Raw genomic sequence first — 25,037 nt, 5'->3', positions numbered from 1 at the left:
AAGCAAGGGTCTACCTGTTCTTCCAAGGAAAACAGAGACAGAATATAGACAGCTTAAAAATGAAAGCAAAGTTATGTGGTTTGGGGCACAAAGGGCATGAAGTATTCTCTTTACAAGAGTTTAGATGGCCTTACATTCGTGTATTATGGTTTGTTCTGAGAATGGGTGTGTATGTGCGTGCATGCCTGTGCACGCACGTGTATACACATGCAGTACATATAGAACACCAGGAGTGGAGGCTCCAAAATCATGGTCTTCACCTCAAATTGGAAAGGAACCTGGCAAAAGTTCAGACTTCCTGAAAATCGAGTAGGATAGGGGCTTGAGCCATCTTGGGCTGTGCACTAAAATTTCATGAGAAGCTCTAATGGGTTTCTATGCACCCTTAAAAAACAAATGAGGCAGGCGGAAAGAATTTTGTTTAGTGTGAAAAGCAAGGTGCAGAGGGTTTTTGTAGTGGGTCAGCAAGCGTGTAAAAAGTTCAGAAAGGATGGGATAGAATAAACTGGTGAGACTCAGAATTATAATTTCCTAAGATTATTTTATATTAGTTAGTATGTTAGTTTATATTCCCCCCACTCCCAACCCCACCCCTAAACTGAAGGCCGTGCTTCTATACATGTGTGCATGCACTCATGCACACACACATAAAAGCTTATTCATTTATGGAACTGTCAGCCCGGGATCCTGAAGGAAGGTGAGGAAGCTGGGAATCTGAGCTGGGAACAGGCAGGCAGGAAAGGCCGAAAGAGATTCTATGGATTCCAGGGGTTGTAGCCAGTAGCTTCCTCTCTTCCCCTCCACTCCCTTCTCTTCCTCTCCTCTCTTTCTTTCAAAACAAGTGTTTAACGAGCACCTATTATGTGCCAAGCACAGTTCTAGACAGCAGGCACACAACAGGGAGCCCTGAGCAATGAGCACTGGATATTGAACCCAGTGTCCTTGGTCTCTTGCTTGCCTCCCTGTGTTCCTAGATCCTAGGCAAGTAAAGCCATCTGACTCCACTTCACCGTGGGGGCCTCGGTGCGGTCTTGGGATCAGACCCCTTCCCACTGCCCTCTCTAAATGAACACACCATACCAGAGGTACCATGCCTTTCCTTAGCAAAGATTGAGCACTGGCTGTGTGGCGGGCACTGTGCTAGGCACTGGGGACACCTCACTGAACAAAAGAGACCAGAATTTTGCCCTCCCGAGGCTGACATTCTCCCTGGGGGGGGCAGACCATATACACTGATTATAAGGTGGTGTTCCCTACCAGTGTCTCCTGTAGAAAGATCTCTATCTTCACCTTCTAAAACACGTCACCTCACTTTCCAGGAGGACCTCGCTTTCTTGGCCCCCTGAAGCAGTGCTCCCCAGGTCTCTGGCCTCTGTGAGCTTTTAGTTTCTTCACTGGTGAAACGGAGATGGCTGTGGTTAGAATTAACAGAAGACTAGTGGCTCTGGCGTGCCTACAGTCATCTGCGGAGCCTGCTCGAACTGCAGAGTCCGGGGCCCAACCCCAAGGAGTCTCATTCAGTGTGTCTGGCTTGGGCCCAGTGGTCTGCCCCCCTTCCCCTGGGTGATTCTGAGGCAGGTGGTCTTGCCCAGGACCACTCCAGCCCCATGTGGAGAGCACTGCACCAGACGATGTATGTGACAGGCAGGGCACCCTCTACATGTCAGCCGTGTTGATGTTGCACAGGGAACACTGTGCTGGAAAAGCTGGAATGACTGGCCTAACACGCCAGCTCTGGGTGTGATGGAGTGGCCAGGAGAATGCAGTCCTCAGTCTCCTGCTGTGAAGAACCTAATTGACTGATGGTCCTGGTTGCTGCCCTTCTAGATCTAGCCTCGTCTTTGTGCTGAGACTGCCCCCAGCTAGTGGCTGAGCAGCGCAAGGCCGCTAACACAGCTCATTTTCACAAGAGACCTCAGCTTGAGGCTTCCCCACTGCCTTGGCCAGGACATTCCAGGAACTGCATGGTGTTCTGGGGCTTCCTGTGCAATCCTCTTTCCTTCTCCCTGACCTGTGCAGGTGTCAGCTCTGCAGCAGGGTCTAAAGGGTCTCCCTACTGCCTTCAGCTCCCCTTTTTATTCGTCACAGGTCTTATCCCTGATAAATCTCTTGCACATCTAGTCCCATCCTGGCTTATTTTCTCTGAGGACCTGGACCTCTACACCTGGCTTGGTCTCTGACTTCAGAACAGCCTTCAGTAGTGCCCTTCCTGGTGGCAACAGCACCTGATCAGTGGCATCACGTGCAGGAGGGGAAGAAAGGGCTGGCCCCTCCAAAATCAGTTTATCTCTGTCTTGGGCAGGCCTGGCACAGCTTGGTGCAGTGGTTGGTGCCGCCTGTTGGCACAGTGGTTCAGAGCATGGCCTCGGGAGCTAGGTTGTCCTGCTTCAAATCCCAGCTCTGCAGGAGCTTGTGCAAGGTACTTAACCCCTCTATACCCTGAAGCTGTATGTAGATAGTACTCCCCTCACAGAGCTATGGTCCAGAAAGTTCCATACTGCCCTGTTGGTGGGTTCTCTGCCTCACAGCAATGTGCTACAATTAAGGAGAGCTGGGCAAGTATGGTGCCTCCCCCTTCCCCTGACCCATCTAGAACTAGCGCTCTGTGGTTTCTGCCACTCCTTTGGGTGAAGAGGCCATGCGGTATACTGGAAACACCCTGGTTCCAGGCCAGCTCTGCCATGTCCAGCAGAAAGGTCTCCATAGGTCATTTTCGTTCTCTATTTCTTTGTTTCTTATCAATGAATTCAAGACACTGAACGACTCATCTTAGAGGTTGGACTTCTAGCCCCAAGTTTCTATCAAAGGATAGTACTCTCAGAGGCCAACTTCATCTTCTTTCGTTATTTCCGTTAAATGTACACGAAACATATTAATACATTGTTGGTTCAGCTCTGTGCTGGGCACTGGGGACTCAAAAATGAAAAGAGAAGGTCTTTGCCCTCAAGCCACTCAGAGTCCTCCTAGGGGGCAAACACGTCCACAGATGACTCTGGGACAATGTGGGTTTGTGATCCCCTAGAGATGAAAGACTTCTGCCTTGGTTTTTACTAACATTTTATAATGGGAAGTGGGAGAGGTGCAGGAAATAGTTTCCTGATGATGTTTGGCTCAGAGAGGAAGGGCAATGTGTTTCAATGTCCCCTGCTTAAAAAAAAAGAAAAGAAAAAAGTATATTTCATTTCATTGAGAAGAAGAAACAGAAAAACTGGGGAAGTTAGACAAATAGGGAGAGACCTGTTACAGGTCATGAGGCCAGTTAATGATTAGTGAGACCCAAGTGGGAGTTTAGTGTTCAAAACTGTGAGAGCCTGGGTTATGAGATCTCTTTGTCATTAGGGGTCGGCTTCACCCCAGCTCTGAGACTTCCAGCTCAACGATGGCCCCAGACCCCTGGGAGGGCTGCTTCTGGTCATGGGGGCTTCTTCTGTGGCTCAGTGTTGGAAGTACAGGTAAGTCGGGGCTGGGGCCTTGGGTGGGACTTCTTTCGGTCAATAATTCTATTTTTTCAAGCCATCTATTTACGTAGCGCTAACCTTTGGAAGGTCCCCTAAAAGCCCTCTCCTGAGATGTATTTAAAAGAGGGAGAAAAAAACCTTCAATCATAATGGGAATGACAGCACTTTCTTAAGTCACAAAAATTGAACTTCCTCTAGCTGTTTTACTCATTTTTCTAAAATCTGCATTACTCCTTTTCACCTTGCACAAGCCAGGAAGAGTATAAAAAAAAAATTAATTCCAAAACATGATTCATTTTCCCCCTGTAAATATCCATTGTTCCAAGATATATTTAATTTTAAAATTTAAAATTTCCAAACTAACAACAAGTTTGTCATTGAGATCGTTAGAGGTCCTTTCTATTCTTGCCGACCCAGCTCAAGTTCAGGCTTGTCATCCCTCTTGGCAGTACTATGATAACTAGTCCTGTTCACCACAGATAACCAATGACCTTTAGCACAGCTTCCCTCAGATGCCATTTGCACGGTGCCTTACCCAGTGAAAACCCCACGCACCACTCTCCCTTGCTTAATATAGCAAATCTAAACCCTGTTATGGCGTAGGGAACCTCGGAAGAGTAAAATTCCCTCCTCTGACCAGCAGTGGCATCACCCTTGGAAAGCTCCCTTCCCTCTGCCCCCAACAGCAGACTGCCTTTGTGTCATGTCCACGAGACATTTAATTCTCATTCCCCAGCTTTAGGGTGTGTCATTCTTTATGCCTGTAGTTGCTCACACTACCTTTTTGTTCATTTCTGCTCTTCACGTCTTCCAAGAAGGCCTCCATGATTCATACTTCCCTTGCAACACCACAGGCCCCTGCTCACCCCTTCCCTGCATCAACGGTTGGCGTTGAAAAGGTGCTACTTAGCTTCACGTGTGCTTTCTCCTAACGCAATCATTTATTTGAGTGCATGTGTGTGTGTGTGCGTGTGTGTATGTAAAGTAACCATATCTCTTGTTTTATGAAGTGGCTGTTTATACACCATATACTAGATCTAAAAGGATTCATATCTTACACATTTTTGATAAATGTGAGAAAAACTGCCCTGCAAAGTAGTTATAACTGTTGATTTGTACGTGAGCACGTCTGTTTTCCCACCCTCTCCAACAACACTTTGTATTATCAAATGTTTTTCATACTGTCAGTCTCATAGAAAAAATAGTATTACACTGTTGTCTTAATTTTTATTTCGTATTGTGATTTGTGCTTCTGGTGTCTTGTCTAATCAATCTTCTTATAAAAATAATCTTTCATATTTTCTTCTAAACTCTATGGGTTTAGATGAAGATCACCAGGGACAAATCTTGTGGTCATGGGGTATTGTTTTTTTTCCTACTCCTGTGGGGTATTTTTTAATATGATGTTGAATTTTATTTGCCAACATTTATTTTTATTTTTGTATATATTTATGTTTATTATTTTGTATATTTGTTCATAAAGGAAATTTATGTATCATTTTTTTCCCTTGTATTGCCCTTCTCTGGTCTTGATACTAAGATGATTATAACCACATAAAATAAGTTTCTGTTCTATGAAACAGTTTTATATAAGATAAAGGTTACTTGTAATTTAGAGGTTTGGTGGAGTTCTCAAATAAAACCATCTGGCTCTAGCGTATTTTAGGGCCAGAGAAGACTCTTGATTACCAGTTTGATTTTTTCTTTTTCTGGTGCTAGTAGGTTTATTTGGATTTTTATTTCTTCTTGAGTCAGGTTTCAGGAAATTATATTTTTCATTGCTTTTAAATTTTCCAATGCATTTGTCTGGGAATTTTTAAGAATATCTTTTATACTTAATGTTCTGCAGTTTTACTATCATCTGCCTATTTGTATAGATTTATTTCCTTTTTATCTTGCTCATTACCCTGAGTATAACTTGTGATTAGAGAACTCATATCTTTTTTCAGTTATGGAAAATTCTTAGCAATTACCTTTTCAAAATATTGTTTCTTCTATTCTCTTCCTTTAGAGAACAGCTACTAGTTAAATGTTGGAGCCTCTCCATCTATTGTCTATACTTTTTAACTGCACTTTCATATTAAAAACTTCTTTTACTTCTTCTGTACTAGACATTATAGCATTGATTCCATTTTTATTTCCATGACTATCTTTTTCATTTCCTTTTTCTAACTAGCTTTTTACTATATATCTTATCATTTATGCCCGTTTTTATTTCATAACTTCTTATGCTCTGTCTTTATTTTTATCCTTGTACATTCTCAGCATACTTATTTTAAAGCTTTGTCAAAGGTTTTTAAAACTTTATTTCACCTGGAAAGAATTCATCATCCACTTATTGGCTTTATCGACTATCTGTGTAAACATTTGATTACTTTATATATTTGTTTTCAACCTTTTTAAAAAGTAAATTAGTTACTGAAGTACAACATACATACAGAAAGGTACACAGGTTAATGAATTTTCAGAATGATTTCACCTGTGTAACCATCATTCAGATCAAGAAATAAAATGTTACCAGATTCTTAAAACCCATTCCCTGTATCCCATCTTACTCACTACTGCCCCAAAGATAACTCTTATCTTGACTTCTGACACAATAGATGTTTCATTTTAATTTTCAATGAAAAGTTTGTTTTCAGTCTCTTCATCTCTCTGTCTCCCCACCCGAGCCCCCATCTTTGCCCTCTCTCCTCCAGAAAGGTGCGTTATCTCAACTCCTGTGAGTGAGGCCTTGTCTTTCCATCCTGTCTCCCTAAATAAAGCTATAGCCCCAGTAAAAAGTCAATAGCTGTTTTTGTTTGTATGGTTTTTGTTGTTAGCTTCCTTTCCTGAGCTGGGGATCCCCTCTCCACCACTGGCTACCACTGGTGGGTCTTCCACACCTGACTTGGAGCACTTTTGGACCCCGCTTACCTCACAAAACTGAATTCTTACAACCACTGTCTTCTCTCAGACCTGGAACCCAACACCATTTTGCAGTTCTATTCTTGTTCCTGTTTTGGAGATATTATTTTTATATTTGAGATTGTCTATGTCTTTTTCTCTCTCTCTTTTGGATATTCATCTGTCACTACTCTTTGGCTAAAGTGGTGCTTGGCGGGATGGGGTATCTGTGCATGATTCACTGTGCCACATTCCATAGTCTTGAATGACGGACAGTTCAATCCTATTGTCTGCAAATATCGGCAATTTTTTCTTCCCCTTTTCAAACCTTATAATTTTTATCCTGTTTTATTGTCTTGTTTTACTAGCTAGGACTAGAACTTCCAGTCCAATATTTAATAGAAGCACTGATAGCAGACATTCTCATTTGCTCCCAGTTCTGAATGGAATGCTTCTAACATTTCACCAATAACTATAATCATTGCTATAGGCTTTGGGTAGGTACCCTTCCTTCCTTATGTTAAGGAGTGTTGGGTATTGAATTTTATCGTGTGTTTTTTCCCTACATCTATTGAGTTGAGCATATGGTATTTTTTTTAAATTTGTTCATATGTGAATTACATTGATACATTTTCTAATGTTAAACCATCTTTTCATTTTTTGGATTAAACCCTGCTTGGCCGTGATGTATACTTGTTATCCTTGAAGGATTTGACATTTTATCTAGGATTTTTATGTCTGTGTGTAATAGTGAAACTGGCCTTTATTTTTTCTTTTCTCCTTCTTCCCTTGTTCAGTTTTGACATTTTGGCTATTTTCATAGAATGAGTTTGGATTCTTTCTCCCCTTTTCTATTCTCCGGAACAGTATGTGTAAGATAGGAATTGAAGAATTGTTAGAATTTCTCTGTGAAATCTGTCCTGATAGAGGTTTTTGATGAATAGATTTAAAACTACTGTTTCAATTCCTTTATACTACAGTTTTACATTTGATTTTCTGTTTTTTCTTTCTTGACTAAGTTTTAGTAAGCTATAGTTTTCTAGGGGATTATCAATTTTCTAGGAAAATATCTATTTTTTAACTGTTGGATGGGTATAAACATGCTATTTTGTGGTTTAAAAAATCTGCTGGGCTTACATCCCCTTTTAATTCTCTATATTGTTTATTTGTGACTTCTCCCTTTTTTTCTTACTATATTATCAAAAGTACATCTAGTTTCTTTTTTTTTTAAAGTACATCTAGTTTATTATTCTTTCCAGAGAACTACCTTTTGGTGTTTATTGTGTGTGGCAGGTTCTATTCTAGGCAGTAGAGTGAACAGAATGGATAAAAATCCCTTCCTTCTTTGAAAGTATCTTCTAATGTGGGGAAATTAATAAACAATACATTTAATAATAAACTGGTAAATAAAAAGTCTTCATTAGGTGATGATTGCTATAAAAATAAACAGATCAGGTTAAAGAAAATTGAGAGAATGGAGGTGAGGCACATCGGCAGATTGCAATTTTAAATAGAGGGTTAGGGACTTCCTTGGTGGTCCAGTGGCTAAGATTCCACACTTACAATGCAGGGGGCCTGGGTTCGATCCCTCGTCAGGGAACTAGATCCCACATGCCGCAACTAAGACCTGGAGTAGCCAAATAAATAATAAATATAATAGGGGGTTAGAGGAAAGAAGATGACATTTGACAAGCAAAGACTTAAAGTAGGAGAGGAAATTAGTCACATGGATGTTCAGAGAAAGACACTTTGGGCAGAAGGAATAGCTAGTGCAAAGACCCTCAGGTGGGAACCTGTCTAGAGAGAGGAAGAGCTAGGAGGACTGGCTGGAACAGAGGAAGCAATAGTCAGACAGGCAAAGGGCTCCCCAAGGGGATGATCTAAGATATTTAGGGCTTTCTTCCACTGTTAGGACTTTGGATTTTATTCTGAGTGAAATGCCTTGGTGGCTTTTGCACAGAGATGTGACATGATTTGATTTACTTTTCTACTACTGTGTTGCAAATAGACTGAAGGGGGACAAGAATGAAGGCAGGAAAAGCATTACAGGCTACATAATTTTGAGAGATGATGGTGGCTTAAACCAAGGTGGTGCCAGTGTAGGTAGTGAGAATGGTTTAATTCTGAATATTGTGTTCTGAGGATTTACTCACCATTGTACGGGGGTGGCAGAAAACAAAATGTCAAAGATTTCTCCAGGAAGGTCGGCCTGAGCAACTGCATGGACTGAGCAGCTACGGATGCTGTTCATATTCATTGTTTTATTTAATTTCAACTACTTCCTTTTTTTTTTTTAAAGATTTATTTTTGGCTGCATTGGGTCTTCATTGCTGTGCGCGGGCTTTCTATGGTTGCGGCGAATGGGGCCTACATTTTGTTGTGGTGCATGGGCTTCTCATTGTGGTGGCTTCTCTTGCTGCGGAGCACGGGCTCTAGCCGCGTGGGCTTCAGTAGTTGTGGCTCTTGGGCTCTAGAGAGCAGGCTTAGTAGCTGTGGCGCACGGGCTTAGTTGCTCCATGGCATGTGGGATCTTCCCGGACCAGGGCTCAAACCTGTGTCTCCTGCACTGGCCGGCAGATTTTTTTTTTTTATCCACTGCGCCACTAGGGAAGTCCCTTAACTATTTCCTTTATATTTCTTTCCCTACATTTTATTTGGTGTTGCTGTATTATTCTTTTTCAGCTTTCTGAGTTATGAGATTAATTTACCTAATCTGTGTCTTTCCCCATTTTCCCCTGATATTTACATTTATGGTTATAGAATATCAGCCTAGTACTGTTTTAGCTACTTTAACTCAGGTTTTGATATTGTATTGGTTTTATTGTTATTTCGTTTTTAATATTATCTAGTCACCATTGTGATTATTCTTTAACTCATTCATTACTTAAAAGGGAATTTTAAAACCTCCAAATGTGTCTTTAAATAACTTTTGTTACTGATTTCTAATTTTATTACATCTTATTTAGATAACGTTGTCTGGAATATGTTGATTCTGCGATGCTTGTTGTGCCTTGCTCTCTGACATACTATGCTTATTTAAAAGGACTCTTAATTCTCTGTCTGATGGATGCAAACTTCCCTACATGACCAATAGAGCAAATGTACTCATGTATGTGGTTCAAGTGTCATGCTCAAGCAGAGTCCTTTCACCTTTTCTTCGAAGAGTTGGGGGAAGGCAGATGAAGTAGTCGTCAGGCATCGTTCTCTCTTGTGTTCCATGGGGGCTCAAGTTGCCACAGGCTGAGGAGCCTGAGGGCCTGCACAGTCATAGTGGGCTTCATCGCTGGGGTGTCCAAGACCTGGCTGCTCAGAAGGGAGATACAAGGGGCCTCAGGGACCAGGTCTGGGACTTAGCTGCAGAGGTGAGGAAACCGCTGTCAGCACTCTCTAAGGGTGCGGTTCCCTCAAGCTGCTCACAGTTCCACAGCCCAGCACACTCCAGATCCACTTGCTTGTTGTACATGTGCTCCTCCATTACCTCTGAAGGCAGATAACCATTCCAGAAACCTGAAATAGCTGTCTTCCTCGTGAAGAGCCCTGCACAAATCAGTCTGCAATCTGGACCTGTCCTGATTCTGCAGATAGTTTTGTCCCATGGCAGGAATGTGAGGTAGCTGCTAATAGCACCAGGACTTCGGGGCTGGGGGGCCAGTGCGACAGTGTGTGCCCTGCTGCCCCAGCCGGTCTCTTTCTGTAAGACCAGCTGGGTGTCAGGTGCTCCCCCCTATTTATCACAGGCGTGAGGGTGGGCTGTTGGGTATTGAAGATAGGCCAGATTTTTAGCTCCCTGGGAAGCAGGAGTTTCATGCTGCTGTTTCAGTTCAGTATTGTAGAAGGCCTTTCAGTGACCTTGACCATAAAATATCCCGTTTAAACGTACCTGTTGGAAGGCACTGTAGAATACATAGAGCTCATTAAGGGTCCTCTCTACTATCTGGCTGGGCAGCCATGTGCTGGGCGCTGGAAGGCTCTGGAGTGGCTCTGGGCTGCTCATAAGGAAAAGAAGTGATGAGGCTGGAGGGGGCAGTTTGAAACCCTCTGGAATGGGGTGCTCAGACCAGAATGAGCCTAGTCCCCAGGGCAACTGCTCATTTCATAGCCCAGAAAACTGTATTATTTAGCTAGGACTGCTGTAACAAAATGCCTGGGTGGCTTAAACAACAGAAGTTTATCATCTCCCAGTTCTGGAGGCTGGAAGTCTGAGATTAAGGTGGCAGTAGGGTTTGTTCCTTCTGAGGGCTGTGAGTGAAGGAGCCATTCCAGGCCTCTCTCTTTGGCTTGTAGATGGCTGTCTACTCCATGTGCCTTCACATCATCTTTCTTCTCTGTGACCAAATTGCCTCTTCTTATTAGGACACCAGTCATATTGAATAAGGGTCCACCCTAAAGGCTTCATTTCAATGTAATTACCTCTGTAGGGACCCTATCTCCAAATACAGTCACATTCTGAGGTATCAGGGGTTAGGACTTCAACACATGAATTTATGCAGGTGTCGGGGGATAGCCCATGACAATATCCATTTCACCATGGCCTTTAATCTTCTCTAGCTGAGCAATATTCATATTCTTCTCTGGTATTTTATACATGAAAAATATACACAGATTTTGGTTACAGAAGTGATGCCTTTAATAAATGGGTCTGATTATTACCCTTGCTGATTTATGATGAATGCCTATAAGCCCTTGTTTCTCTCTTCCTTTCAAGAACACCTTTTTTCCTTTTAAGAACAGATGACCTCACCTTGGATGTTTCTTGGGTTTTTATTTGTTTGTTTGTTTTTTCCTCTAGGAGATGCACCTCCTACCCCACAGACAAAGTGCACTGACTTCCAGAATGCTAATCTTCTCCAAGGCACCAATCTCAAAGCCCACTTTCTCCTCTTCACCCCTTCTGATCCTCTCTGTGGGCAACTCGTGGAAGAAAGTAGTGACATCCGGAACTTGGGGTTCAATGTCACTCTAGGAACCAAGCTAGTTATCCATGGATTCAGGTGGGAGCCAAAAAACCAATAGGATCACCTCAGCTAAGAGCTAGAAAGTGACCATAATGCCATAGGAAGTTAGTGGGGAGCAAAAGAAGAAATGGATTTACTGCCTGTCACAGGTCCCATTGCTCACCTCCTGCTGACTTTGAAGATGTCTCATAGCAGCCTGAACACACATCCTGTTGTTCTTTCTTGTTGGTCACATATGTTACTCCTCTGCTAACTGTAAATATGTGTGACCCTGGACACACTCTCCAACTGTAAATATGTGTGACCCTGGGCAAGTCACTTTAGCACACGGAGCCTTGGTTTCCATATCTGAATAAAAGGGAAGTTGTAGAGATGGTCTCAGTGATCCTTTCCTCCCTGAAGTGTGGGTTGCATGATTCATCTCAGGGGTAACATCGTGGTGTTTTTATCCAGGGTTTTTTAGGGTTTTTTTGCGGTACGTGGGCCTCTCACTGTTGTGGCCTCTCCCATTGCGGAGCACAGGCTCCAGACGCACAGGCTCAGCGGCCATGGTTCACGGTCGCAGCCGCTCCGCGGCATGTGGAATCTTCCTGGACCGGGGCACAAACCCGTGTCCCCTGCATCGGCAGGTGGACTCTCAACCACTGCACCACCAGGGAAGCCCTTATCCAGGGTTTTATCTCCTCTTCTTCTCTTCTTCCTGGGTTTCATGACCTAAGAAACTTCCACTTCCATCACTCCCAGAGGTTAGCGTTTCCCAGGCGCTACACACTTCTTCAACTTCTTTGAGGCCCTGCAGGCCAAATTTTGTTGTAATGCATAGTCTCTGAGTCCCAATTTAATCACCACCCTTCCTTCCAACATCTTCTCCCCAAAGCCCACTGAGAATGCCGGAAACAGAAAAAAGTTGGTGAGAGGAGAGAGGGAGAGAACGTGGTGAAAGAGTAGCACTATGGAGCAGCTGGAGTTGGGGGCCCTGATGAAGAGGTGGACAGCAGGGCACTGCACAAAGGGTCACCATTTCCTCATCTCTGGGTTCTCTCTGCCTCTCCAGTCCCTCACTCCAGGTCCCAGCCACATCCTCCCTCAGGCATCCCTTCTCTCTCTTGTGCCGAAGTCTCTTCTCCGGCAAATCTTGCATTCAGCCACTACCCAAGGCTGAGTGTGTGCCCTCAACCCAGAGATAGTTAGTGGAGCTGAAGAGCTCAGCAGCCTCACTTATGCTGCCCGCTCCCAGATGCCCCAAAGCCACGTTCCCTGGCATACACCCAGCCTGGGCTCCCCTGTCCATGCAAGCAAGCTCTGGGCCATTGAGAAAACTTCTTCCCCATTCCCAATCTCTTGGGAGAGCTCTCTGAAATTTTTCCTATTCTTCTTTTCCTAGAAAAGTCCTATTATACTCTAAGTTCCAGAAGGATAAGGAATATATCTTATTTTTCTTTATTTCTCACAAAGCACCTAGCATACTGCCTGGCCCATTTGTTGAATGAAGGAAAGAGTGAATGAATGAATGAGTAAATGAAAACATCCTCAAGGAAAGTGCCTATACTATAGAATGAGAATTAAGATTGCAAATCTTAACTCTAATACACAAAGCTATCTTTTCTTTCCCATGAGTAACACAAGCAGGGTCAGTGCAGTGGTTTGTGTGATCTATGCATTACACAGAGGTACCTGACTGAGGGCCAGGGGCTGAACTCTGACCTGAGCTCTGAGCCCTGGCCTCAGGCTACATCCACCTGGAACAAAGGTACTCTTTTATAATTTACACACAGGCTCCACATGTGCAGGTAGGAGCCCTGCTAACTTTGAGATCCCACCCTGTACTTGTGACTTTCTCTGGGTTTGTTCTATTTATAGAAATGTCATTGTAATTTCCATGACAATGGATGCTGGCTGGGAAGATAATTTTCCTATCTTTTCTTGGCCCCCCATCTAGGGCTTTAGGAACAAAGCCTTCCTGGATTGACAAATTCATCAGTGCCCTTCTGCAGGCAGCAGATGCTAACGTGATCGCTGTGGACTGGGTTTATGGCTCTACAGGTGTCTACTTCTCAGCCGTGGAAAATGTGGTTAAGCTGGGACTCGAGATCTCCCGTTTCCTCAGTAAACTCCTGGTAGGTATAGAAGAGCTTAGGGTGAGTTCTGGCTGCTAACAGGGGAGCAAGGGGTCAGAAAGAAGGAAGTGACATGTGAGAAGGAGCTTTAGGTGGAAGCAGAGCCACCCAGTAGTCTGTGGGTCTTCGGTTCAAATCTCAACCTAGCCGCTTGCAGTGCTGACCTTGGGCAGGTTTTTGAACCTCTCTGAGCCTCCCGCTTGCTCCTCTGTAAAACATGCCACTGCATGTTACATCAGAGGTGCCAATGGCTGACTCTTCTAGGTCCTCAAGAGGAAATGGCCATGGTCATGCCTCACATACTTTGGACACCAAAGGGAAAGTGAGTGGGTTGTCAAGGTGGGGAGCCCAGGGAGAGGGCAAGTGATTAACAGGGTGAGATTCTGCACTTTTTCCCAAAGCACGTGTGGCTGGTGTGTCATGCCCAAGACCTTCTGCTTCTGATGCCTCAGGGCAAAGTGTTATCCTTGTAAGGCCAGGGGCTGCTGTGACACAAATGTAATTCACTGTAAATGCCCATTCTAGGTGCTGGGTGTGTCAGAGTCCTCAATCCACATCATTGGTGTCAGCCTGGGGGCCCATGTGGGGGGCATGGTAGGACATTTCTACAAAGGCCAGCTGGGACAGATCACAGGTAACATTCTTCCCTGCCCATCCTCTCAGGTTGAGAGAGAGAGAGAGAGAGATCATGACCTGGAAGAGCCTTTGTTAAGGCAGGCAGAGGGAAGTGTTGGGCCTTTGTTCTTATGATCAAGTCATCGATCACCACTGAAATTTACTTATTGTGGCCCTTTTGGATAAAATGGTATTGTGTTGTTATTGCATGATCTCTAATGTCAGTGTTAGAGGCCATGTATTTCTTTCTGAGCCTCAGTTTCTACAACTGTAAAATGGGTTGTAGCAGCTCATATATCCTTGGCCCACTATGGAAATCACCTGTAGACAGTTTTGCTAAATACTTGCAAAGTGCTGAGAACTTTATGCTTCAGGAGCTACCCTCAATCAATAAGGGACCAGAGCTGTGTGGTAAATACCCTGGCTTCCTGGCACTTCATTGAGACAATTCTGAGTCATGTTCTACAGAATCCTTCAGAGGGACCCCAGTGGGATGAGACCTAAAGAGATAATCTATTCATTAAAATTTTCTTTCGTTCTCTGACTCGTTTTTCCACTCCCTCACTACGCTTTCTGTGATTTTCTCCCAAATAAGCTACTTGAACTTTAAATCCTTGTCTCACAGTCTGCTTTTTGGGAGGATGAGGAAAAGGGATCCAAGCTAAGGCCTGGGGAGAGTAATATTTACTTTGCTCTGTTGTTGTAAGGACTAGAAAGTGTGGAAGTGCCCAGCACAAGGCCTGGCACATAATAACTACTCAAAAAATTATAGCCGTTGTTATTACTACCTGAGGATTAATATTACTGACATTAATCCTTGCCAAATGGTTGGTGTTAGCAAGCACATTTCAGAGCCAGAGAAACTGGGTCATTGAGAGGTTAGAGACAACAGAGTAGAGCTTCCTGGGAAAGGTGGTCCTGAGCTAGTTCTCTCGCCCTTGGGTCCTTGTTGGGGGACTCTGATCTGAACCGGAAGGGTTGCCCATGTGGGTGTGCAGTGGGTCCATGGGGCTTCCTGTGGCTGACATGTCTGTCCTTGCAGGCCTGGACCCTGCTGGACCGGAGTACACAAGAGCCAGCCTGGAGGAGCGCCTGGACCCTGGGGATGCCCTCTTTGTGGAAGCGATCCACACAGACACGGACAGTGAGCTGGGGTGGGGGAATGAGCACAGGGCAGAGGCCAGGAGGCTGGTATTTATCTGTGTGGTCCTGGGAGGAGACCCTTCCCCTCTAAGCTTCTGTTGCAGTGAGGAGTTTACTAGCATGATCTTGAAAGTCTCTTCCAGCTCTGTCATTCTCTGAAGACTGAGATGAATGATTTTATTTTTAGCCAGCAGCAGAAAGGAGGATTCTCATTTGTGGACCAAAACTGTTTGGTCATGAGTCTCACTCTGATTCAACACTAAGCTTTGTCTGAGGTAGTACTCAGAGGGCACTTCTGCCTGGGAAAGTCTTTCTGCTTTTTCAGGGTGAACATGCCTGGCCCCAGGAAATTGGGGCATTCTACTCCTGGCACAGGTACTCAGACCTATCAGGACTTCCCTCCTCCCCAGAGGATAAGGCCAGCCCTCAGTCTAGTGAAGAATGAGAATTGCCCCCTCCAGTAATGAGTGGCACAGTCAAGAACCCCCAGCTCTGAATCCATCGTGACCAAATTAAGCTCTTCTGACCAGCGGGCACTCCTCCTCATTTCTACTCGACGTCAAACACCCACAGAGTCTGGTGCCAGGCCCCATGCTCAGTGTGTTGGATACAAGAAGAAATTACATTTGTCTCTGACCAGAAGAGTTTGCTGTTCAACTGAGAGATGGCCATGTCTCATTCCATTTGGCTAAAAGCCTTCTTTTAGCATTCAGGACTCACGGATTCAGGATTCTGGAAGAAACTCATGCAATCATATTATTCAACCCTCTTTCCCACCTCCATTTCACAGATAGGAAACCAAAGCCCATAGCCCTCTGCTTAGCTATTAAGTTAATTAAACATGTCAATTAACAAGGTTAACGCCTTATATTCCTAAATTTGCTAAATAGGTGACTCATTGGTCCCTGTTTACCTGTGCTAGGCCTCTCAGTCCCCTTTAAAGTTGGAGCCACTTCCTAATGTGATTAAAAAAAAAAAGGCATTCCATTTGTTCAGTCGGTCTTTATGATCTATGTAGCAGGCACTGAGAATACTACAACGCACAAGGCACCAAATAAGATCCCTGCCCACATGGAACTTACAAGCTAGTCGGCAAGCATTCGTTCACTAATTTGTTCAATAAAGAAGTATTTGGCACTAACGTGTGCCAGGTACTGTGCTGGTGTTGGGGATACAGCAGGAAAAAAGACGGGTAAAGGCCCTGCCGTGGTGGAGCTTACATACAAGCGAGGAGTCAATTCCACCCTGTGATTATGATAATGAGGGATATGGGAGAAGTGTGACTCAGCGGCAGGTTCAGGGTCTACTTCAAATAGGATTATTGAGGGAAATCCGGCCAAGGAGGTGATATTTGAGGTGAGACTTTGTGGATGAGAATGAGCCAGCACTGGAAAGAATGGGGAGAAGAACACTCTAGGGGGAGAGGACAGCCAAAATGAAAGCCTTGTGGGTGGGGACAGGCAGAAGAGCCACGTGGTTAGAGCGCAGTGAGTGATGTGCTGAGAAAAGGGAGCAGGACCAGGCTGGACATGGCGAGGAGTTTAAACTTTATTCTATGATCAGGGAGGAGAGGGCGGCGATTTGGATTTCCTTAAAAGAATACTCTGGCTGCTGGGCAGAGAATGGACTGCCAGTGGGCAGTAAGGGAAGGCTCACTGGAGGGTGTTTGCGGTGCTGGCCTGGGTGAGGGGGACGATAGTGGCATGGGCGAAGGTGGTGGCGGTAGAGATGGAGAGTAGAAAGACTCAAAATATATTTTGGAGGTAGAGCTGACCCGACAGATGATGGGAGAGGATGAATTCTAGGTCATCACTTAACCCCTGGATAGATGACGTTAAGCAAGTAATACACGCTCAGTTGCTTACAACTGTGATAGATAATATGAACAAGAAAATCAGGGTCTTTGGCAGCTGAATCTGACCAAGTCTGAGGGGTCAGATACAGCCACAATGATGAGATGCAGGCTACAGCCTCTCAAACTCATCTCTTTGTAGCCAGATTATATTTCTGCTCAGTCATGAAAGCACAAAAATATGTGGGAGACTGGAAATGTGGTCCCACACACACATATCTGAACTATCACTTGTAGCCAAATAGAAACTATTCAACAAGGAAATTTACCGAACTTCTTATAACATGTACTGATTCATAAAAACTTATATTAAGGGATATTTTTCTTGATTTTATTAGGCAAATATGAGTATCTTCTTATAAATTTATTCTTAGCTTCCTTTCAGCACGGCAAAACCTGTTTATAAAACCATCTGAGGGCTAGTTCTGTAGTCTCCCAGCACTTAGGAATGAAGTGGGCACCCATTCAGCACAGAGAGGGGGTGGGCCCCCAAGGTCAGACCTCAGGCTCTGTGGCCGGTGGACCTTGCTATGGGACCTGGAAAATAGGCCCCTGCAGTAAGAGGGTAACGGGGTTCTGCCTCCTTGCAGATTTGGGTATTCGGATTCCTGTTGGACATGTGGACTACTACGTCAACGGAGGCCAAGACCAACCCGGCTGTCCCACCTCCATTTCCGCAGGTCAGAAAGCCAGAGAGAGTTGATGTGTGGCTGCCCCAGAGACTGGAATTTACCAACAGGCTTTGTGTTGAGTCAGCCAGTATGGGCCATAGGGGGTCTTCCTTACAGTATCCTTTGCTGTGTCCCATCAAGCTTACTCAGCACTTATTAAATGGATGTCTTTGGAGCCCAGGTATTCTAGGGGAGGAGTGCCTGAAATTAAAAGCCTGCTCCATATTTAGGCTCCCTCCCCACTTCTTAGGCCCTACTGTGATCCAACGTCACTCAAGCCAATAACTTCTCTTCTTCCCGGGCCCCACTTTGTGGCAGAGTCCACAGTGGCTACATCCTCTGCAGAGCCTCGTTGTGGCAGAAACAGACTGATGTGCCCAAAGCTGCTAGCTGAAGGGTCAATTCACTGCATGACCATTTCCCCAAACTAACTAAATTCAAGTTCTCTAAAATTGCTTTCAAGATAATCTTCTTGAATACATTCAGTGAATATGCATTTCTTCTCTTCTAAATTTATTCTTCTGGAATGTTCTTTTTGGATATATTAATTGAATATATTCTTAGCATAATTTTAAATTTATCAAAAGCTAAGCGTTGTGGCTTCCCTGGTGGCACAGTGGTTGAGAGTCTGCCTGCCGATGCAGGGAATGTGGGTTCGTGCCCCGGTCCGGGAAGATCCCACATGCCGTGGAGCGGCTGGGTCCGTGAGCCATGGCCACTGAGCCTGCGCGTCCGGAGCCTGTGCTCCGCTATGGGAGAGACCACAGCAGTGAGAGGCCCGCGTACCGCAAAAAAAAAGCAGCTAAGCGTTAAGGATTGTGTAGTCTTCTTATATTCTTATGAATATAGCCAACCTATCAACATTTCATATAGGAATTTTATTTTGATTTTTGATTACTATGTTTTTAACCTTTTCCTGCTTTACCAAAATTTTAACATTTTAAGGATTCTTTTGACAACTGTGTTGAGTAACCACTAATCCAAACTTACCAACTTTACTGATTTTCCAAAAACATGTTTCTTTTAACAATTCATAAAAATTTTCAGCAATTCTGATCAGATGGGATGGTTTGATTTTAATGGCTTTTGAAAATTTCTTTGGCATTTAAATTGGCCACTTTTTTTTTTCTTCATAACACAATCTGAGAAGGGTTTAGTTTGTGTCTCCCAGCTCCCTCTTGTAGCTAGAAGGAGGTTGACCATAGACAGTTTTCCAACTCTGGGGGAAAGGAAAGTCAGCAAGCAGCTCAGACTTGGTTCTGGTCCCAGAGAGGGGGTCCCAAGGTGAAAGAAGAGTCTGAAGACCCTAAACCCTGGAGTTATGGCTCATTATAGACCTCTTAGCCCCAGCAAATTGATTCAGTGTGAATTATTACAAATTTTAAAATAGTCCACAAAAGGGGGAAAGTGGGGGTGGGTGGTGGTGATGGTGGTGTGATGAACTGGGAGATTGGGATTGACATATATACACTAATATGTATAAAATAGATAACTAATAAGAACCTGCTGTATAAAAATAAAATAAAATAAAATTCAATAAAATAAAATAAAATAGTCAACAACAACAATAACCAGAAAGCCAAGTGTTTGTTATATTGGGACATTTGGCAAATTCAGTGTATCAGTCACTTGGTGAGGTGAACCTCAACACACTGGCTTTCTTTTTTTTTCTTTGGGTTGGTTCCAATTTTTATTATTGTTGTTAATAATAATACAATGAATGTGCTTACACACCAAGCTTTCCCCTTTCTTTTTTTTTTTTTAACATCTTTATTGGAGTATAATTGCTTTACAATGTTGTGTTAGTTTCTGCTATATGACAAAGTGAATCACCTATATGTATACATATATCCCCATATCCCCTCCTTCTTGCATCTAACTCCCACCCTCCGTATCCCACCCCTCTAGGTGGTCACAAAGCACTGAGCTGATCTCCCTGTGCGATGTAGCTACTTCCCACTAGCTATCTATTTTACATTTGGTAGTGTATATATGTCCATGCCACTCTTTCACTTCGTCCCAGCTTACCCTTCCCCCTCCCCATGTCCTCAAGTCCATTCTCTACGTCTGTGTCTTTATTCCTGTCCTGCCCTAGGCTCATTAGAACCTTTTTTTTTTTTTAGAGTCCATATATATATGTTAGCATACGATATTTGTTTTTCTCTTTCTGACTTACTTCACTCTGTATGACAGACTCCAGATCCATCCACCTCACTACAAATAGCTCAATTTTTGTTTCTTTTAATGGCTGAGTAATATTCCATTGTATATATGTGCCACATCTTCTTTATCCATTCATCTGTCGATGGACAAGTAGGCTGCTTCCATCTCCGGGCTATTGTAAATAGAGCTGCAATGAACATTGTGGTACACGATTCTTTTTGAATTTTGGTTTTCTCAGGGTATATGCCCAGTAGTGGACTGCTGGGTCATATGGTAGTTCTATTTTTAGTTTTTTAAGGAACCTCCATACTGTTCTCCACAGTGGCTGTATCAATTTACATTCCCACCAGAAGTGCAAGAGGGTTCTCTTTTCTCCACACCCTCTCCAACATTTGTTGTTTGTAGATTTTTTGATGATGGCCATTCTGACCAGTGTGAGGTGATACCTCATTGTAGTTTTGATTTGCATTTCTCTAATGATTAGTGATGTTGAGCATCCTTTCATGTGTTTGTTGGCAATTTGTATATCTACTTTGAAGAAATATCTACTTAGGTCTTCTGCCCATTTTTGGATTGGGTTTTTTGTTTTTTTGATATTGAGCTGCATGAGCTGCTTGTATATTTTGGAGATTAATCCTTTGTCAGTCGCTTTTTTTGTAAATATTTTCTCCCATTCTGAGGGTTCTCTTTTCGTCTTGTTTATGGTTTCCTTTGCTGTGCAAAAGCTTTTGTTTCATTAGGTCCCATTTGTTTATATTTCCATTTCTCTAGGAGATGAATCATAAAGGATCTTGCTGTGATTTATGTCATAGAGTGTTCTGCCTGTGTTTTCCCCAAAGAGTTTTGTAGTGTCTGCCCTTATATTTAGGTCTTTAATCCATTTTTGAGTTTATTTTTGAGTATGGTGTTAGGGAGTGTTCTAATTTCATTCTTTTACATGTAGCTGTCCAGTTTTCCCAGCACCACTTATTGAAGAGGCTGTCTTTTCTCCATTGTATACTCTTGCCTCCTTTATCAAAAACAAGGTGACCATATGTGTGTGGGTTTATCTCTGGGCTTTCTATCCTGTATCATTGATCTATATTTCTGTTTTTGTGCCACTACCATAATGTCTTGATTACTGTAGCTTTGTAGTATAGTCTGAAGTCAGCGAGCCTGATTCCTCCAGCTCCATTTTTCTTTCTCAAGTTTGCTTTGGCTATTCAGGGTCTTTTGTGTTTCCATACAAATTGTGAAATTTTTTGTTCTAGTTCTGTGTAAAATGCCATTGATAGTTGGATAGGGATTGCTTTGAATCTGTAGATTGCTTTGGGAAGTATAGTCATTTACACAATGTTGATTCTTCCAATCCAAGAACATGGTATATCTCCCATCTGTTTGTATCGTCTTTAATTTCTTTCATCAGTGTCTTATAGTTTTCTGCATACAGGTCTTTTGTCTCCTAAGTTAGGTTTATTCCTAGGTATTTTATTCTTTTTGTTGCAGTGGTAAATGGAAGTGTTTCCTTAATTTCTCTTCCAGATTTTTCATCATTAGTGTATAGGAATGCAAGAGATTTCTGTGCATTAAGTTTGTATCCTGCTACTTTACCAAATTCATTGATTAGCTCTAGTAGTTTTCTGGTAGCATCTTTAGGGCTCTCTATGTATAGTATCATATCATCTACAAATAGTGACAGTTTTATTTCTTCTTTTCCAATTTGGATTCCTTTTATTTCTTTTTCTTCTCTGATTGCTGTGGCTAAAACTTCCAAAATTATGGTGAATAATAGTGGTGAGAGTGGGCAAACTTGTCTTTTTCCTGATCTTAGTGGAAATGGTTTCAGTTTTTCACTTGATCCTTTTAATGTGCTGTTGGATTCTGTTTGCAAGTATTTCGCTGAGGATTTTTGCATCTATGTTCATCAGTGATATTGGTCTGAAGTTTTCTTTTTTTGTGACATCTTTGTCTGGTTTAGGTATAAGGGTGATGGTGGCCTTGTAGAATGAGTTTTGGAGTGTTCCTCCCTCTGCTATATTTTGGGAGAGTTTGAGAAGGATAGGTCTTAGTTCTTCTCTAAATGTTTGATAGAATTCACCTGTGAAGCTATCTGGTCCTGGGGTTTTGTTTGTTGGAAGATTTTTAATCACAGTTTCAATTTCAGTGCTTGTGATTCATCTGTTTATATTTTCTATTTCTTCCTGGTTCAGTCTCGGAAGGTTATGCTTTTCTAAGAATTTGTCCATTTCTTCCAGGTTGTCCATTTTATTGGCATAGAGTTGCTTGTAGTAATCCCTCATGATTCTTTGTATTTCTGCAGTGTTAGTTGTTACTTCTACTATTTCATTTCTAATTCTGTTGATTTGAGTCTTGACCCTGTTTTTCTTGATGAGTCTGGCTAATGGTTTATCAATTTTGTTTATCTTCTCAAAGAACCAGCTTTTAGTTTTATTGATCTTTGCCATTGTTTCCTTCATTTCTTTTTCATTTATTTCTGATCTGATCTTTATGATTTCTTTCCTTCTGCTAACTTTGGGGTTTTTTGTTCTTCTTTCTCTAATTGCTTTAGGTGTAAGGTTAGGTTGTTTATTTGAGATGTTTCTTGTTTCTTAAGGTAGGATTGTATTGCTATAAACTTCCCTCTTAGAACTGCTTTTGCTGCGTCCCATAGATTTTGGGTCATCGTGCTTTCATTGTCATTCGTTTCTAGGTATTTTTTTATTTCCTCTTTGATTTCTTCAGTGATCTCTTCGTTAGTCAGTAGCATATTGTTTAGCCTCCATGTGTTTGTATTTTTTATATTTTTTCCCCTGTAATTGATAGCTAGTCTCATAGCGTTGTGATTGGAAAAGATACTTAATACAATTTCAACTTTCTTAAATTTACCAAGGCTTGATTTGTGACCCAAGATATGATCTGTCATGGAAAATGTTCCATGAGCACATGTGAAGAAAGTGTATTCTGTTGTATTTGGATGGAATGTCCTATGAATATCAATTAAGTCCATCTTCTTTAATGTGTCATTTAAAGCTTGTGTTTCCTTATTTATTTTTATTTTGGATGATCTGTCCATTGGTGAAAGTGGGGTGTTAAAGTCCCCTACTACAATTGTGTTACTGTCGGTTTCCCCTTTTATGGCTGTTAGCATTTGCCTTATGTATTGAGGTGCTCCTATGTTGGGTGCATAAATATTTACAATTGTTATATCTTCTTCTTGGATTGATCCCTTGATCATTATGTAGTGTCTTTCTTTGTCTTTTGTAATAGGCTTTATTTTAAAGTCTATTTTGTCTGATATGAGAATTGCTACTCCAGCTTTCTTTTGATTTCCATTTGCATGGAATATCTTTTTCCAACCCCTCACTTTCGGTCTGTATGTGTCTCTAGGTCTGAAGTGGGTCTCTTGTAGACAGCATATATACAGGTCTTGTTTTTGTATCCATTCAGCCAGTCTATGTCTTTTGGTTGGAGCAATTAATCCACTTATATTTAAGGTAATTATTGATACGTATGTTCCCATTACCATTTTCTTAATTGCTCTGGGTTTGTTATTGTAGGTCTTTTCCTTCTCTTGTGTTTCCTGCCTAGAGAAGTTCCTTTAGCATTTGTTGTAGAGCTGGTTTGGTGGTGCTGAATTCTCTTAACTTTTGTTTGTCTGTAAAGATTTTAATTTCTCCATCAAATCTGAATGAGATACTTGCTGGGTAGAGTAATCTTGGTTGTAGGTTTTTCCCTTTCATCACTTTAAATATGTCATGCCACTCCCTTCTGGCTTGCAGAATTTCTACTGACAGATCAGCTGTTAACCTTATGGGGATTCTCTTGTATGTTATTTGTTGCTTTTCCCTTGTTGCTTTTAATATTTTTTCTTTGCATTTAATTTTTGATAATTTGATTCATATGTGTCTTGGCGTGTTTCTCCTTTGATTTATCCTGTATGGGACTCTCTGCACTTCCTGGACTTAACTATTTCCTTTCCCATATTAGGGAAGTTTTCAACTATAATCTCTTCAAATATTTTCTCAGACCCTTTTTTTTTTTGTCTTCTTTTTTTGGGACCCCTATAATTTGAATGTTGGCACATTTAATGTTGTCCCAGAGGTCTCTGAGACTGTCCTCAATTCTTTTTATTCTTTTTTCTTTATTCTGCTCTATGGTAGTTATTCCCACTATTTTATCTTCCAGGTCCCATATCCATTCTTCTGCCTCAGTTATTCTGCTATTGATTCCTTCTAGGGAATTTTAAATTTCATTTATTGTGTTGTTCATTATTGTTTGTTTGCTCTTTAGTTCTTCTTGTTTCTTGTATTTTCTGCATTCTATTTCCAAGATTTTGGATCATCTTTACTATCATTACTCTGAATTCTTTTTCAGGTAGACTGCCTGTTTCCTCTTCATTTGTTTGGTCTGGTGGGTTTTTACCTTGCTCCTTCATCTGCTGCATATACCTGTTTTCTCATTTTGTTTAACTTACTGTGTTTGGGGTCTCCTTTTTGCAGGCTGCAGGTACATAGTTCCTGTTGTTTTTGGTGTCTATGCTCAGTGGGTGAGCTTGGTCCAGTAGCTTGTGTAGGCTTCCTGGTGGAGGGGACTGGTGCCTGTGTTCTGGTGAGTGGGGCTGGATCTTGTCTTTCTGGTGGGCAAGGCTGTGTACGGTGGTGTGTTTTGTGGTGTCTGTGAACTTAGTATGATTTTAGGCAGCCTCTCTGCTAATGGGTTGGGTTTTGTTCCTGTCTTGCTAGTTGTTTGGCATGGGGCGTCTAGCACTGGAGCTTGCTGGATGCCCTATGCCATGCCCAGCTCCGTTGGGTGGAACAGGGTTTTAGCATTGAGATGGAGATTTCTTGGGGAGTTCTCGCCAATTGATATTATGTGGGGCCAGGAGGTCTCTGGTGGTCCAGTGTCCTGAACTCAGCTCTCCCACCTCAGAGCCTCAGGCCTGACACCAGGCCAGAGCACCAAGACCCTGTCAGCCACACACCTCAGAAGAAAAGGGAGAAAAAAAGAAAGAAAGAAAAAATAATAAAAAAATATATTTTTAAAAAGTAATAAAATAATAATAATAAAAACAAGAGAGCAACCAAACCAATGAACAGATCCACCAATGATAACAAGTGCTAAACTCTATACTAAGATAAATATAAAAATCAGAAACAAATCAGTCACAGACAGCAAACCCCAAGTCTACAGTTGCTCCC

At 42.5% G+C, this 25,037-nt stretch overlaps 1 protein-coding gene across 2 annotated transcripts in view; it reads left to right on the top strand.

Annotated features, from left to right (window-relative positions):
* The window catches only part of PLA1A (phospholipase A1 member A), a 38,373-nt gene that overhangs the window by 1,477 nt on the left and 11,859 nt on the right, over positions 1–25,037 (top strand). Inside the window, exons 2-7 of one of the 2 annotated variants that reach the window (XM_024764478.1) lie at positions 3,340–3,452; positions 11,134–11,335; positions 13,239–13,416; positions 13,942–14,050; positions 15,074–15,175; positions 17,617–17,706. In XM_024764478.1, coding sequence (XP_024620246.1) covers positions 3,380–3,452; positions 11,134–11,335; positions 13,239–13,416; positions 13,942–14,050; positions 15,074–15,175; positions 17,617–17,706 — 754 coding nt within the window. In that variant the 5' untranslated portion in view covers positions 3,340–3,379. Of the gene's footprint in view, positions 1–3,208; positions 3,453–11,133; positions 11,336–13,238; positions 13,417–13,941; positions 14,051–15,073; positions 15,176–17,616; positions 17,707–25,037 lie in introns of those variants that run through there. The other variant, XM_024764559.1, reaches the window with a different exon arrangement.

Source organism: Neophocaena asiaeorientalis, unplaced genomic scaffold (genome assembly GCF_003031525.2).
Source record: "Neophocaena asiaeorientalis asiaeorientalis breed wild unplaced genomic scaffold, Neophocaena_asiaeorientalis_V1.1 scaffold500, whole genome shotgun sequence".
NCBI classification, from domain to species: Eukaryota; Metazoa; Chordata; class Mammalia; order Artiodactyla; family Phocoenidae; genus Neophocaena; species Neophocaena asiaeorientalis.
The sequence above is the reverse complement of the archived record's forward strand: the minus strand, read 5'-3'. Positions and strand labels throughout refer to the sequence as shown.